This window comes from Salvia hispanica, chromosome 5 (assembly GCF_029641045.1).
Source record: "Salvia hispanica isolate PSC_SH4W2 chromosome 5, Shi_PSC_v1, whole genome shotgun sequence".
NCBI lineage: Eukaryota > Viridiplantae > Streptophyta > Magnoliopsida > Lamiales > Lamiaceae > Salvia > Salvia hispanica.
In genome coordinates, this window is record NC_142696.1 from 26,275,483 (window position 1) to 26,289,783 (window position 14,301).

Below are 14,301 nucleotides of genomic sequence, written 5' to 3' on the forward strand. Positions count from 1 at the left end.
TTTAGATTATTTAACATAAAAGTTAGACAGAGTAACTAATAAATATAAATTATATCTTTAGATAACAAAAAGATAATAAGGAGAGATGGCAACGGGCAAAGAGACTACTATAATTCGAAGAAATAACAGGGTGAGACTGAAAATATGTAGGAACAACCGAAGAAACGAGCTGTAGAGAAAATGGAAGAAGTAAAATGATAGAAGCCAGATCCAGATCTGGTTTGAAAATAATATCCTTGTTTTTCCAGCACCTTCCAAGTGCTAGGAAATATTTTCGAGCACAGGTAATTTGTGCTAGGAATTTTCCGAGCACTGCTAGGAATATTATCGAGCACAGTCAAGTTGTGCTAGAAATTTCCAAGCACCTTAAGTGCTAGGAAAATTTTTCCGAGCATAGTCAATTTGTGCTAGGACTTTACTTTTTCCGAGCGCATTCAATTTGTGCTCGATAAAACGTTGGTGGAAGTATTCCTTGTATAAACGTTGTCACACTAATTCCGAGCACATAGTAGTTGCTCGGAAATTTCCTAGCACATTCTAACGCTGCTAGGAAATATGCTCGCAATTTGTAATAGGTATTCCTAGTATGTTGACCGTGCTCGGATTGTGCATATCTTTTTCAATATTCCGACAACAGGCTTGTGTACTCGGAAAAGTGCTAGGAAAATTCCGAGCACACATTGGTGCTCGGAAATATGTGTTAGGAACACCTTATTTTGGTAGTGAAAGATAAAAATAATGATTTTCAAATTAATCAAGCATAATACATTAGCACAAGAGAAAACATGTGTACAAATCTTGGTCATGTGCAAACTCTACATAATTGAGTGATATATGTTGGATACACTTCAAAATTTAAGTTACACCAACCAACCTTGAATAAAGTAGAAAGAAAAGAAGCATAATAAACAAAGTGACGGTTGAAACTTCAGCTTTGGAGTTTGGCAGTCCCCTTCTTTTTCTACACTCTTGCTTTCTCAATACAGTTGTAAAGAATACTTAAATCTCCCCATCCCTCTTCATCCACCACCATAATAACAAACACCACATCTTCCCAATCCCTAATAAAAATTAACCCAGACATGAAGAAGCTCTTGACCTTGTTATTCATCCTAACCACTCTCTTGTTGTTCTCTCTCATCTACATCCCCACAAAGACAACACAGCCCATCGCCATCTTGAAACCAACAACCACTTTCATCCACCCCAAAATCAATCCCTACAAGGCCACCTTCGCCTACCTGATCTCGGCCTCCTCGGGCGACACAATGAAGCTGAAGCGCCTCATGCTCGCCCTCTACCACCCGGCCAACCACTACTTGATCCACCTAGACGCCTCTGCCCCAGCCGACGACCACCGAGAGATCGCCCGGTTCGTCTCCAGCAATGCTGTATTTGCCCAAGTTGGGAATGTGTGGATCGTCAACAAGCCCAATTTGGTAACATACAGAGGCCCCACCATGCTCGCTACAACTCTCCACGCTATGGCTATGCTTCTCAGGACTGCCAAATGGGATTGGTTTATCAATCTCAGCGCCTCTGATTACCCTTTGCTCACTCAAGATGGTATGGTGAGTGCACTGCACTGCACTGCTCTTTTTAATTATGCCAACAACAAAATTGTCTTATTCATTATTTTCCGTAATGCAGATCTGATTCACACTTTCTCAAACTTGCCTAAACATCTCAACTTTGTTCAGCACACTAGCCACTTGGGTTGGAAACTGTAAGTATCAATACTTTAAAAAATAAATTAAATTTTTTTAAAAATTTTATTTGATTGAAATGCAGGAATAAAAGAGGGAAACCGATTATAATAGACCCGGGTTTGTACAGTGCAAATAAATCTGAGATCTGGTGGGCAATTAAACAAAGAAGTCTGCCGACTGCTTTCAAACTTTATACTGGTAAATATGTTCTCCTTCCTCAATTTCGATAGTATATAAATATTTTGTGGCTTAAAAAAAAGGGTCATATATTTTGTGGCTCACAATATTAGGAGTAATATTAGAGGGTTCCAGCATACACCACATGTGAGATTCCAGAACATTGTCCTATAAAATTATTAATAAAGTACATGTTCCACTACCCCATCACATGACTTATAGTCTTATTATACCCACATCTACACATGCATAGTAAAAACATTAAACGTTGGCCACCCAAAATACTAGTAGTATATTAAAAAGTGAATATTAGTTGTGGAGTAGTATTTTGTTTTGCATCGAATAATTTTGTATTATAGTACTATATTAATTTCAGATTTATAGCTTTATTGGAATATGTAGTAGTACGTCCAAATCATATAGTATGAAGATTGTAAGTTTGTAAAGGCGTGTATGGATTATTTAATGTTGGAACTTTATCAGAAAACAGACATAGGGGAAGAGACAAATACTTGGAGTGGGTATAATAATTGGAGTTAATGACCGACTTATGAATTTAAAAGTGAAGGGATATTTGAATGCGATCGGTTGTTAACTTTGGCTTGTGGCAATGGCAAATATGTAGGAAAGTCAAATAGTTTGGTGCTGATTAAGTTTAGTTAATATAAAGCAAATCAAGCGGTTACTTTCATTGTTATCAAGTCTTGAATAATGGGATTACCTAACTTATATTATCACCATATATAATGACCATCGTTATCAAGTCTAGAATAATGGGATTATAACTTAGTACATTACACCTAACTTATATTATCACCATATATAGTGACCGCCAATATTACTTCCTCTATCACATGCTATAGATATGCTCAATTTCTTTTTTATTCGTTCCATAAAAATAGTACTCCTTTCGTTTCATTGTAGTGGATGCGTTACTTTTCAGCACGTAATTTAAGAAAAAATGTTCTAAATGAGTTAAATAAAGTAATAATAAAGTAGAAAATGAAAAAAGTATATAGATGAATAGAGAATAAAGTAAAAAAAGAGTAAAGTAAGTGAAAGAAATGTGTTGACTTTTATTAAAAGAAAAATGACTCCACTATCATGTAACATACCAAAATGACAAATGACTTCACTACTAAAAAAACAGAGAGAATATATAACATTTATGAAAATCTTTTTTGTTTTATTTTTACTTTATCATTTCTGCACCCTACTCCATCACTATTTAACTATTTTTCTTTATTATTTACACGTTCAAACACGAATCCTAGACTATTGACCTCAGACGTTACCTTTCTATTTATATTTTTTAATGTAATGGAGGAAAATATTAATTTCCCTACCAAATCTCAACCCAGCAGTTATGTTTGTTTTTTATTCTTTTTAATTCTGTTCACCTAAATTGGTCTTTTTAATTGCATGATATGTCCACGTCTCTAAATCATTTTATTTAATTATGAAATCATTATTCTACCGCCCACTAGACTGTTTGTATAAGTTATTGAGCATATTTACACATCAAATACAGGACATAAAATGAATTTCGTGCTCCCTGGGTTTTGAAAATTTATTATTTATTTCTATTTTCATCCGTTCTTAAAATTTTATCATCTTTCCCCACATTCTACCAACTCATTTCCACTCACATTTTATTGCTCTCTCCGTCCCATTATAAGTGAAGCATATTCCTTTTTAGGTCGTCTCACATTTCCTTTTATGGCAATAGTAACACTCTATCTCTCTCTTACTTTCTCTTCTCTCCTATTTTTTCTCTCTACTTTATTTCACTTCTAAAAACTTATACCTAAAAGAAATGTCCCACATATAATGGGATTGAGGAGTATAAAATATATAAAAGTAGGACACACATGTCACTAACTTTTTCAACCTATTTTCTATTATATTTCTTAAAATTCATGTCGGGTCAAATGGTGACAAATTATTAGTGGTGGATATAGCAGTGCATTTGGATCAATCTCCCATCATTCTCTCTATATATATGCGTAGGGTCAGCATGGACAATCCTATCGAGATCCTTCTCAGAATACTGCATAGCAGGTTGGGACAATCTCCCACGAAGCCTTCTCCTCTACTACTCTAACTTCGTGTCCTCTCCGGAGGGCTACTTCCAGACATTGCTATGCAACTCTGAGGAATTCAGGAACACCACCGTCAACCACGACCTTCATTACATTTCATGGGATATTCCTCCCAAGCAGCACCCTAGGTCCCTTGGTCTTAAAGATTACAGGAAAATGGTCCTCAGCAACAGACCCTTTGCTCGCAAGTTTAAGAAGAACGATCCCGTTCTCAACAAGATTGACCGCCACCTTCTCAAGAGGGCCAGCCGCCAGTTCTCCCTCGGTGCATGGTGTCTTCAAGACGGAACCCAATGCTCCATGCTGCACGGGGAGAATTATGGGCTTTTAAGCCCCGGATCTGGTTCCAGGAGGTTCAAGATTCTACTTGACAAGTTGCTTTCTGCTCAAAATTTTCCTAGAAAACAATGTAGATGATTTGTTTTTTTATTTTTTGAAAATGCGATTCTTATACACAAGGGAAGGATGATGGTGCGGTATAGTTAACTACATTCAACAAAGAGGAATTAAACGAATCTTGTTATAAATCACCAGATATTAAACACAGACTTCATACTATTTTTTGTTGTTCAATTGTTTTTCTAAATTAATGCTCGACTAAAATCCATACTACAAATATAACTAACTCATGTATACATACTATTTGATATATTTGGCTCCCAAAAATACTTCGTCATCAGTTAATACTCTATTTCTCATAATTTAAAACCCCACATTGCCACATCTGCCCTATTTTCGCGATTGTTAGACCATCTCCATTGATACACTAAAACCTAAAATGAGATAGGTATTTAGCTCTAATAGTACTCAAAAACCAATATTATTTTTGGTTTTTGAGAAAAAAAAAATACCTATCTTTAGGTTTACACTAAACTAAAACCTAAAAGTTTTTCAAATTTTGTAAATAAAAAAGGCGTAATATAGAGAATATTCTTTTAAGTTTAAGTTTAGTGTAAATGGTTGGAGTAAAATCAATATTTAGTGTGAGATTTACACTAAAATGGATTTTAGTTTAGTGGAATGGTTGGAGATGATCTTAGCGAGTAAGTTGTTGGGAAATAGAGACGTATAATCACAAATATAAAATCATGAAATAAAGAAATGAATTGTTTACATAGTTTTATGTGATGTGTATTTATATTTCGGGGTGATGCTAAACCAAAAATTTTACTATATAGTTTTCAGTTGCAAGTTAATGAGAGTATAAATTCTTATATAAGCAATATAAAGATTAAATCCTAGTTATAACAGGAAATCTCCGTAGTGTTCATCTTCTTTGATTTCTTTTTGTCATGAAATGAAACTAGGTGAGCAATGTGGCTGGGTGGCCCACATAATTAAACTAATAACCCGGCGTTCAGTATAAATTTTTTTTGTTTTGATTAGTATAGTCCATCTTGTGATTAATTGTATTGCACAGGATTTGACTTCGAAAATTTAATAAAATTTTTATTTTAATTTTATTCACGCACTCAACGTTCGATTTAACACTGTAGCTTAAATTCCTATTAGAGCACTCCCAATGGCGTCGGCGAAAACTCGGCGACTTTTCGCCGAAAATCGCCGAGTTTTCGCCGACCAATGAAAGGAATTCGGCGAAAAATCGGCGATTTTTCTCCCGATTTAACGCCATCCGGCGATTCATCGCCGAAAAATCGCCGAATCATCGCCGCCCACTGTGGGCGCGATTCGGCGATAATTCGACGTTTTTTTATTTTTAACGGCTAAATTTGTAAAAATGAAATGTTGAGTTAGGGAGAAATAAGGGAGAAATAAGGGAGAAACCATTGGAGCAGTTGGCTAAAAGTTGGCTAAAAACTGGGGATAAATTATGGTGCTGATGTGGCGCTGATGTGGCAGAAATAAGGGAGAAATAAGGGAGTTTTAAGGGAACCCATTGGGAATGCTCTTAATGACCCAAATACAAGTTTATAATATATTTCGCAGATTAGTTATTCTTATAATTTTCTTTTTCCTCTAAATATCTTATTTTCTCCTTTTTTGGATTATTATATTTTATTCATTTAACTCAATAAATATCTATTCTTTAATATTTTACCTAAAATAAACTCCTTAATTATATCTTGCACGAAGTATACGATTACGTACACAGGGTAGTGATAAAATGTAAACTTATATATTGTACAAACTCCAAATTTTTCAACACAATGTTAACACATTGCATAATTTCAAGATTTTGATGTCAATACAAAGCAATACAATGTCATCATAATATCAACACAGTGTTGACTGTTGACACTGTGTTGACATTTTTTATTAATGTTATTTTGTCATCTGTTGATATTTTCTAACGGTTCAAATTAATGTTTGGAATTTATACAATATATAGAGTTTGCATTTCATCACATTCCTATGTATACATTTGTTAACTACAAATTTTTTCATGGGTTTTAGTTAATAAGTGTTTATATCTTGGGAAGAAAATTTTGAGATGTAGAGGCAGAGAAGAAAACTAATAAGTGCTTATATCTTGGAAGCAGAAATTTTTACAAAGTGATAATGTTTGCTATGTGTCGTTGTGTTGATATAATGTTTGCTAGACAGGATTTAAATGCCTATTTTCATTGGTTTCATTCGGAGTTTTGTAGTAACATGGGATAAATCATAATTTGACCAAACTTCGTAGTTTAAACGATTATTATTTCTTATTTTATTCTCTCTTTATCTTTCTTATTTTTTTCTTATCCTATACTTTATTCTATCCAGTTAATTCAATAAATATCATTTCTTGAATACCATGCCCAAAATGAACTCTTCCTATAGTGAGACATGGGGAGTATACGATTACATACTCATTTAATCACTTTAGATGTCGTCAGCTGCGCATTGCGCAAGGGCTAATTATAAAAATGATATGTGAGGTCATGCCATGTGTTTAAAATTTACAAAGAGACCTACGGGTCAAATTATAAAGGGACGTATGAGTCAAAATACGAAGGGACCTACGGGTCAAAAAACATCATTCTTATTTTTTAGCAATTGAATTTCTCACATCAATCATCCAAGCATAATCTTCTTCCCGTTGAAGTTGATGTGACTTTTGTCTCCCAAGATTTGCTGAATCTATCTTCTAAAGTGCATGTTGGTCCAATCTTGTGTCCAAATTATCTTTGAAAGCTTCTTGGAAAGATCTGTTTTATCATTCAACATAAAAGTAATTATACTTTGTGCATCCAGATTATACAAGGAATTTATTTGAAAAAAAAAATTAAGAGTACAAAACAAATTGAAATAAAAATGACATTCTATCTCAAAAGATCTTTCTTAGCATATTATTGATGATTAACAAATACAGTACCATTTTTTATTGCCGTATTGGGAAAATACTGTGAAGAATTCTGGAATCTCATCATATAAGTGACATACTTGGATTTTACATGATTTTAGAGGGTGGTTTTGTATGAATTTGATCATATTTTGTCTATTATTGGGCGTGTTTATATCTACTTTTCTATTATGTTGGTATGTTGTCCATTTTGTTAAGAATGTGTAGAAAAAGGTATAAAATATGTGGATGTGCAGCAACCTTGGTTTGAGACAATTTTTACTGGAGATTTTGAAGTTCAATCAGACCCTAATGCATATCAATCTCTTCGTCTTTGAAAGAGCTTCGCGTAGGTATCTCGCACGCCTCAGTCGGAGATTAGTAGAAGAAGTTATGACCGTTATAGGAACACTGCGTTGTCCAGAAACTTTCACGCGGCTGGGTGAATTATTACCCCGTAAATGCACTCGACCGGGTATAATGATTATGCACTGAAAGCGTCAGAAACTGGTCGAAAATCATCACCCGGCATGGTGATTTTTACCCTTTATAATACCACCCGACCGGGTGATTTTTACCCTTTATAATACCACCCTGCCGGGTATTCTTTTGCGTTGGCGTATTCTTTTGCCAAAAATACGATTTTTTATGGGGGTTCAAGGGAAAAACACCCAGGGTTCACATATTCTACACCTACCGCGCCAACACTCACACACCCCCAAGAACACCTTTGAGAGAGAGAATTGAAGATTGAAGATTTCCATTCAGAAGATTAAAGTTGCCTCCATAGATTCATTCTCACAGGAGTATCTTAATCTTTTCTCCATGTATTTCATAGAATCTTTTGTTTCGAACATGGTTTTTATGAAGAACATGAGTAGCTAAACACTTTTTGTAGAATTCTTGGTGATGATGCACTAATTTAATAGTTTTTATCCAATTAATTTTGTACTTACCTCACTCTTGCAGTTATTTGATTATTCTTGGTTTTATTCCTTTCAATTGCTTGATCAGCACTTGATTGTGTAGGATTAATTGGATTAATCGGGAGATGAAATAATTAATTTGGAAATAAGAATAAATACCTTAATACTCCCTCCGTCCACGAATAGGAGTCTCGTTTTTCCATTTTGGTCCGTCCGCGAATAGGAGTCCCGGTTCATAATTACTATAAATAGTAAAAAGGTCTCACATTCCACCAACTCATTTCACTCACATATCATTTAAAACTAATATAAATAAGTGGGACCCATATTCCACTAACTTTCTTCCACCCACTTTTCTTAACATTTCTTAAAACCCGTGCCGGAAAGAAGTGGGACTTCTATTAGCGGACGGAGGGAGTACAATAGAACTCGGGAGAGTAGAGGTTTTGAGTGAGGTCTCTGATCTTATCGAGCTTTTGGGAGTTAAGGGTTTAGGATTAAAAGGGGACTTCAATCCTAGCACCTAATCTACAGGTTTCTCACCTCGGGAGGGGGTTTAATCTATAATTTTGGTCGACTTAATAACTCTAGAGAAATCAAAAGGTAAGACAATTTGATTGGATAAGAGCTCGGAATTATGCATCGGATCCTTGAGTTCTACAATTTTCTCCATGTTATCTTTTCCCTTCGTGTTTACTTGTTTTCATTTGTTTATTTGCTTTTTATATGTTTTCAGTAATGTTAGAACAAACCAAACTTTTCCCGATTATTTAGATAGTAGTTAACATTTGTTCGTGGTAGTTAAGTTGGTACAAATTTGTCTTTGTGGGATATAATACTCTTGCTTGCTAATTGCTACACTAGCCATGTACACTTGCGGGTATCACTTGTGTTAAAATAAGTCGAGTCAATAAGGATACATTCATTGTTGATTTAGCCATTGTTTTCTAGCTGTTCTCGACAAAGAGAAGGTTTAGCAAACTGAGTTGGTTTGGGAGAAGATGAAATTGAGTAATTGATTTTGTGTAGTTGCAGTGATCGTTGCTTTTATTGATTGGTAGGTAAAAAGGAGTGAATTCTTTATATTATTGCCATCGAAATCATTAATGTTGAGCCCAAATTGTATTGATTTATTCAATTTTAATACTATCCTTCAAGTCATTTATTATATTGATCAAATGGTATTAATAAAGGATTTCATCAAAATGCTATTGTTTGTACATTATTGTGTATCAGATTTTTTTGTTTTGTTATATGTTACTTCGTAATTTTAAAGTTCTTATCATGTTATCGATCATCTTTTAATTATTAATAAATACTATAATTTCTATATTTGAATATATATTATTTTTTTACATATATGATCAATTTAATATTATGTATTCTATATATCATATGAATGTCATTTGAACATAATTTTATTGTTTTGATTAGTACGGTTCATGACGTGGTTGGTAGCACTGCAGAGGATTTGAGTTCGAAAATACAATAAAATATTTATTAATTTTATTCACATATTCAACTTTCAATGTAATACTCTAGCTTACATTCCCATTAATAAACCCAATATAAGTTTATACTCCCTCCGTCCCGCTTTAGCAGTCCCATTGACTTTTCTGCACTCGTTTTGTAAAAATGATAATAAATAGTTAAAGTGGAGAAATAATAAAGTAAAAAAGAGAATACTGTAGAGAAATAATACTTTGCACATTAGTTATTCTTATAATTTTATATTTTTTCTTTATTTATCTTATTTTTCCTCTTTCGTTGATTATTACTCCCTCCGTCCCTGAAAATTTGTCACTTATTTCCTTTTCCGTCCGTCCCTAAAAATTTGTCACCTTTCACTTTTACCATTTTTGGTAGTGGACCTCATATTCCACTAACTCATTCTCACTCACATTTTATTATAAAACTAATATATAAAAGTATGACCCACATGCCACCAACTTTTTCAACTCACTTTCTATTGCATTTCTTAAAACTCGTGCCGGGTCAAATGGTGACAAATTATGGGGGACGGAGGGAGTATATTTTATCCATTTACTCAGTAAATATCTATTCTTAAACATTGTACTCCCTGTGTCCCAACTATGTTGGTACAAAATTTTTGGACATGGAGTACATGTGATAATCTTCTTTACTCACGTCTTGCACGAAGTATAGGATTACGTAGACATTTGTTAACTACGAATGTCGTCAGTTGTACTAGTGAAACTAATAACGCAGCATTCGGTATCGTAGAAATATCCCATGTTTTGATATTATGAAATTTAATTTTGCATTGAATTTTTTTCCTTCAATTTTTGTTAGCCGATAATGCCCCTTGTTCAGGATTCTTCTCCCTCTCTGAAACATAACATAGCAACTAAAAATCAAAAAAAATATTCCAACAAGAATAGTCCAATGGCGGAGTGTTCTAGAGCAGATATAACCTATTAAGCTTAAAATTTTTAGTATTTTTTGTTAATTTGAGAGTTGTGCAACTAGTTTTGGTGCTGGAGGCAGCGCCGCTGGTCGTGGTAGCGGTGGGACCGGAGCAAAAAATACGGCGGCGGTAACTGTGTGTGGGCAACAAGTGGAGCCGAGGTGGCGTTTGTTTCTTTGAATTTGGTAAGGAGGAGTTAGAGAGAAGAGCGGAGAGAGTGGCGGTGGCTGGTGGCTCCTGCTGCTCGCCGGAAGCTTGAGATTTTTCAGATTTGAGATTCATGTGTCCCCTAACCCAAGGGCGGAACAAAATCTGCACTCATAGACTTTTCCTCCTCAGCGCCAAAATGCATGGGTAAACAAGGAATTCCACACTCAATTCTTGACTCAAAGACAGTTAGCATAGCACCCATTTTGCAAGAATTGAAAAATGGCTATTTCTTCTAGGAACAGTGAACACACCATCCTTGGTTAGAAATAAGCCTAAAATAAATCAGGTGGACAAGGAGAGATTGCAAACCCCCAACAACATCGTTTTGACTAAGAACATTGCACAGGTCTTTTGTAAGAAAGCTCACCATGCATCGTAATTATTCGGCTTAGAAGCACAGTAACAGTAACAGGGTGCCTACCTGTTTATACATGGCTAATTATCCTCACTTTTCTCCATATAACATAAGTAATTAAACCTTAAGGTCCTATCTATTATTAGGCGATTATATAAGATAATTACACATTGTCAAGTGGATGCATCAAGCAAAACAATGATTTTTAAGGCATATGGAATTATGGATTGATATAAAACATCTTTTAGTGAGAAATTATTTCCAATCAAAGAATACCAACCTTACCTTATCATCAACCATTATAATGCAGATACCCCTCTCATATTTACCACGGCGTCCAGCTCTACCATCATAGATACATACGAGTATATATGTTAAAAGAGCGGTGTGATAAAATTTCCGTTCCCTTATCATCTGCGATCAACAACATAGATTTTAGAAAATAATAAAGAATACAAGAATCACAAAATAAGAAAAGCTGTAAACAGACAAAAAAAATCAGATACTGAGATTGAGTCCAAGCTAAACATAGCAACCTGTGAAGCCACTAAAATTCACATGAATTTTATATTTGTGGAATTTGCTCTCTTGCTCCCATCAACAGGATTTGGCTCGAGTTTGAAAAAGTTGCCTTGTTTAAACTGCTCATTCTCATCAATTACAAGATATAAACCAGAACCACCAACAGGAAACTACATGACAAGGCTTTTGTGTATATTACATATCCATTCAGCACATAGTAGCTGAAACAAAAAACATGTATCTCAACTCTCTGCTACTTTTGATTACTCAAAGCTCCTAGAGGAGAAGTATATATGAATCAATGTTTCTCTCCATTATAAAATTATCAGTTTGATAAAATGCCAAAACACAAACATAGATTAGTAAGAGACATAAACATGGAGAAACCAAGACAGAAAAAGATAGAAACCTATGAACAAGATCAATAGCAAAATATAAATGGGAATAGAAGGCAAAAAATCCCATAAGCAAAATAAAATGATCATCCAACTAAGAATGCTTCATCATAGCTGCCAAAACAAGCTTGATCTGAGCTACTTTTAACTCCAAATGCTTAAGGTAATTCTGCACTTCCTCAACTCTAAGCTTCTTCCACTCCTTTTCCCCCTTAAGGCCTTGCCCTGATTCAAACAAGTCTTCACCATTCATCAACATCTTCTCCTCCATGGTCATCGCCCCACGGTAATTTGAGTTCACCCTCATCCTCTTCTTCGGCACCACCTCTTCACTCTCCTTCTTGTTGGCCGATCTCCTCACCGCACCACTAATCACCACAATCGGCTTCTCTTTATTCCCCCAAATTGTTTTCGACAGATCATAAACAGTCTGCTCGTGGGGCTTGGAGAAGGTGATCTCTTTGCCATTCTTGATTTTCTTATCGAACTTGTTCCTCATCCTTCTGATTTTATCAATTAACTGTGTTCGGCTACAATCAGCCTGCAGATCTTCCTTGATAAAAGAATGAAACATGTTTATATCTTTAGTTGGATCTGTTTTAAACTTAGCTAAGTAGTTGATCATCCCGTTCAAGATGACAATCTCGTCGTCCTCGCTCCAGATTCTCTGGAATGGGTTAGACTTCCTATCCGATGTCTCAGGCTCGGCGGACTTCCTAGGAGTATTTTTAACCTCAGCAGCAACGACATCGGCAGCAGCATCAAGAGTATTTTTAACATCGACGACATCAGCAGCAGCGACATCAGCAGAATTGGTGGCCTTGTTGATTCTCACCAGCGTAAAACGAAGCTTACTATCATCCACCGGCTTCACTTGAGTCTCTACCACTGGCTTCGCTGCTAGTGGCCTTTGCATCAAATCGGCATCAGAATCCAACTCAGTTTCAGATTCTTCTTCCTCTGATGAAGAAGATGGCAACAGTGGCCTCGCCATTGCAGATTGAGTCTGTTGGAGTTCCAATCCAGAGTCGGACTCTTCCTCGGGGGCTACTTCATCGTCTTCTTCGCTAGAATCCGACATAGTCTCACAATTTCTTGACATTTATTTTTCAAAGGAAGAGTTTATAGGGTTTGTGTGTTGAGATAACCATAGGCTGTATATAGACCTATTAGAGCGTCGTTTCTGCTTCTGCGGAAGATGATGCATCGACCTTCAAAATTTCGTTTGCCGCTTTCTTCTTCCCTTATTTAATTTGGATTCTATTTTCACATATGAAAATGATTATTTACCATAATTTGGATTGTAATTTCATATTATAACTTTTTATTTTTATTTAAGTATCCTTTTATAGGGAAGTGTTCTTGCTGAGCAACAAATATGAGCGCCTCATTTGCGCGACACACACGTGTCAGCAACATCAGCATTTTTTTATTTAATTTATTCTATTCATTTATGCTTCACTTCATCTTCTTCATAAATTTAAAAACCCATATACTGAAAAATTAAGTATACAGAGTTACAAATTCTTTCAATTCTCTTCGAAGTACTCCTATGTAACTTCCCTAGTTTTCATTGTCTCAAAAATCTTTTAATTTGTCTTCATTTTTTTCTAGTTTTGAAAATCTTGTTTCTATTGGTTCGTCTCTCATTTGCAAGTCTGCAACTTCAGTTTTAAGCATAACATATGCAGTAAAAAGAAACAATTCAATAAGTTCAAAAGATAATCGATTTTAAATTTAACCCGTGAATTCCAAAAGGCCAAAAGAATTAAAACAAATGCATTGCAACTCTAATGATCTAAAAAATTGTAAATGTCAAGCTTTCGCCGCTATTCTTTTGAAACACCACAAAAAATTGCTTCATTAAAGTGATTTCTCTCACTATAAATTGCTCACAAAAATATATGAAAAGAAGGTGTGTTACACTGATCCACCTATTTGATCTGTCCAATTTAGGATCGAATTTGGGTAGTGCGCCCACAACTCAAATTCTTCCTTATTTCTTCTTCTAATTTATGATAATTTATTTCCACCATAAATCTTTCCCAGAAAAACTCAGAACAATACAGCCCTAATTGATACTCACCCAAAATGAGCGAATCGGACAAATTGTTTTATAGATCCTAACAAGCAAAAATATTTACAGAGTTGGGTTTCTCTTTCCAACTGAAAAGAATGAAAGATACATGTA

The 14,301-nt window shown here is 35.0% G+C and overlaps 2 protein-coding genes across 2 annotated transcripts; one reads left to right on the forward strand and one right to left on the reverse strand.

Moving 5' to 3' along the window:
- Positions 1–878: 878 nt before the first annotated feature.
- On the forward strand, positions 879–4,546 carry UNE7 (Core-2/I-branching beta-1,6-N-acetylglucosaminyltransferase family protein). The gene is made up of 4 exons (XM_048088327.2): positions 879–1,566; positions 1,651–1,726; positions 1,792–1,907; positions 3,897–4,546. Exons 1-4 carry the CDS (start codon positions 1,083–1,085, stop codon positions 4,403–4,405), a joined length of 1,185 nt encoding a protein of 394 aa, XP_047944284.1. The 5' UTR covers positions 879–1,082; the 3' UTR covers positions 4,406–4,546.
- Positions 4,547–12,204: 7,658 nt separating this feature from the next.
- On the reverse strand, positions 12,205–13,265 carry LOC125189606 (uncharacterized). Its single transcript, XM_048086868.2, has one exon. It carries the CDS (start codon positions 13,210–13,212, stop codon positions 12,205–12,207), a length of 1,008 nt encoding a protein of 335 aa, XP_047942825.2. The 5' UTR covers positions 13,213–13,265.
- Between the last annotated feature and the right edge of the window lie 1,036 nt (positions 13,266–14,301).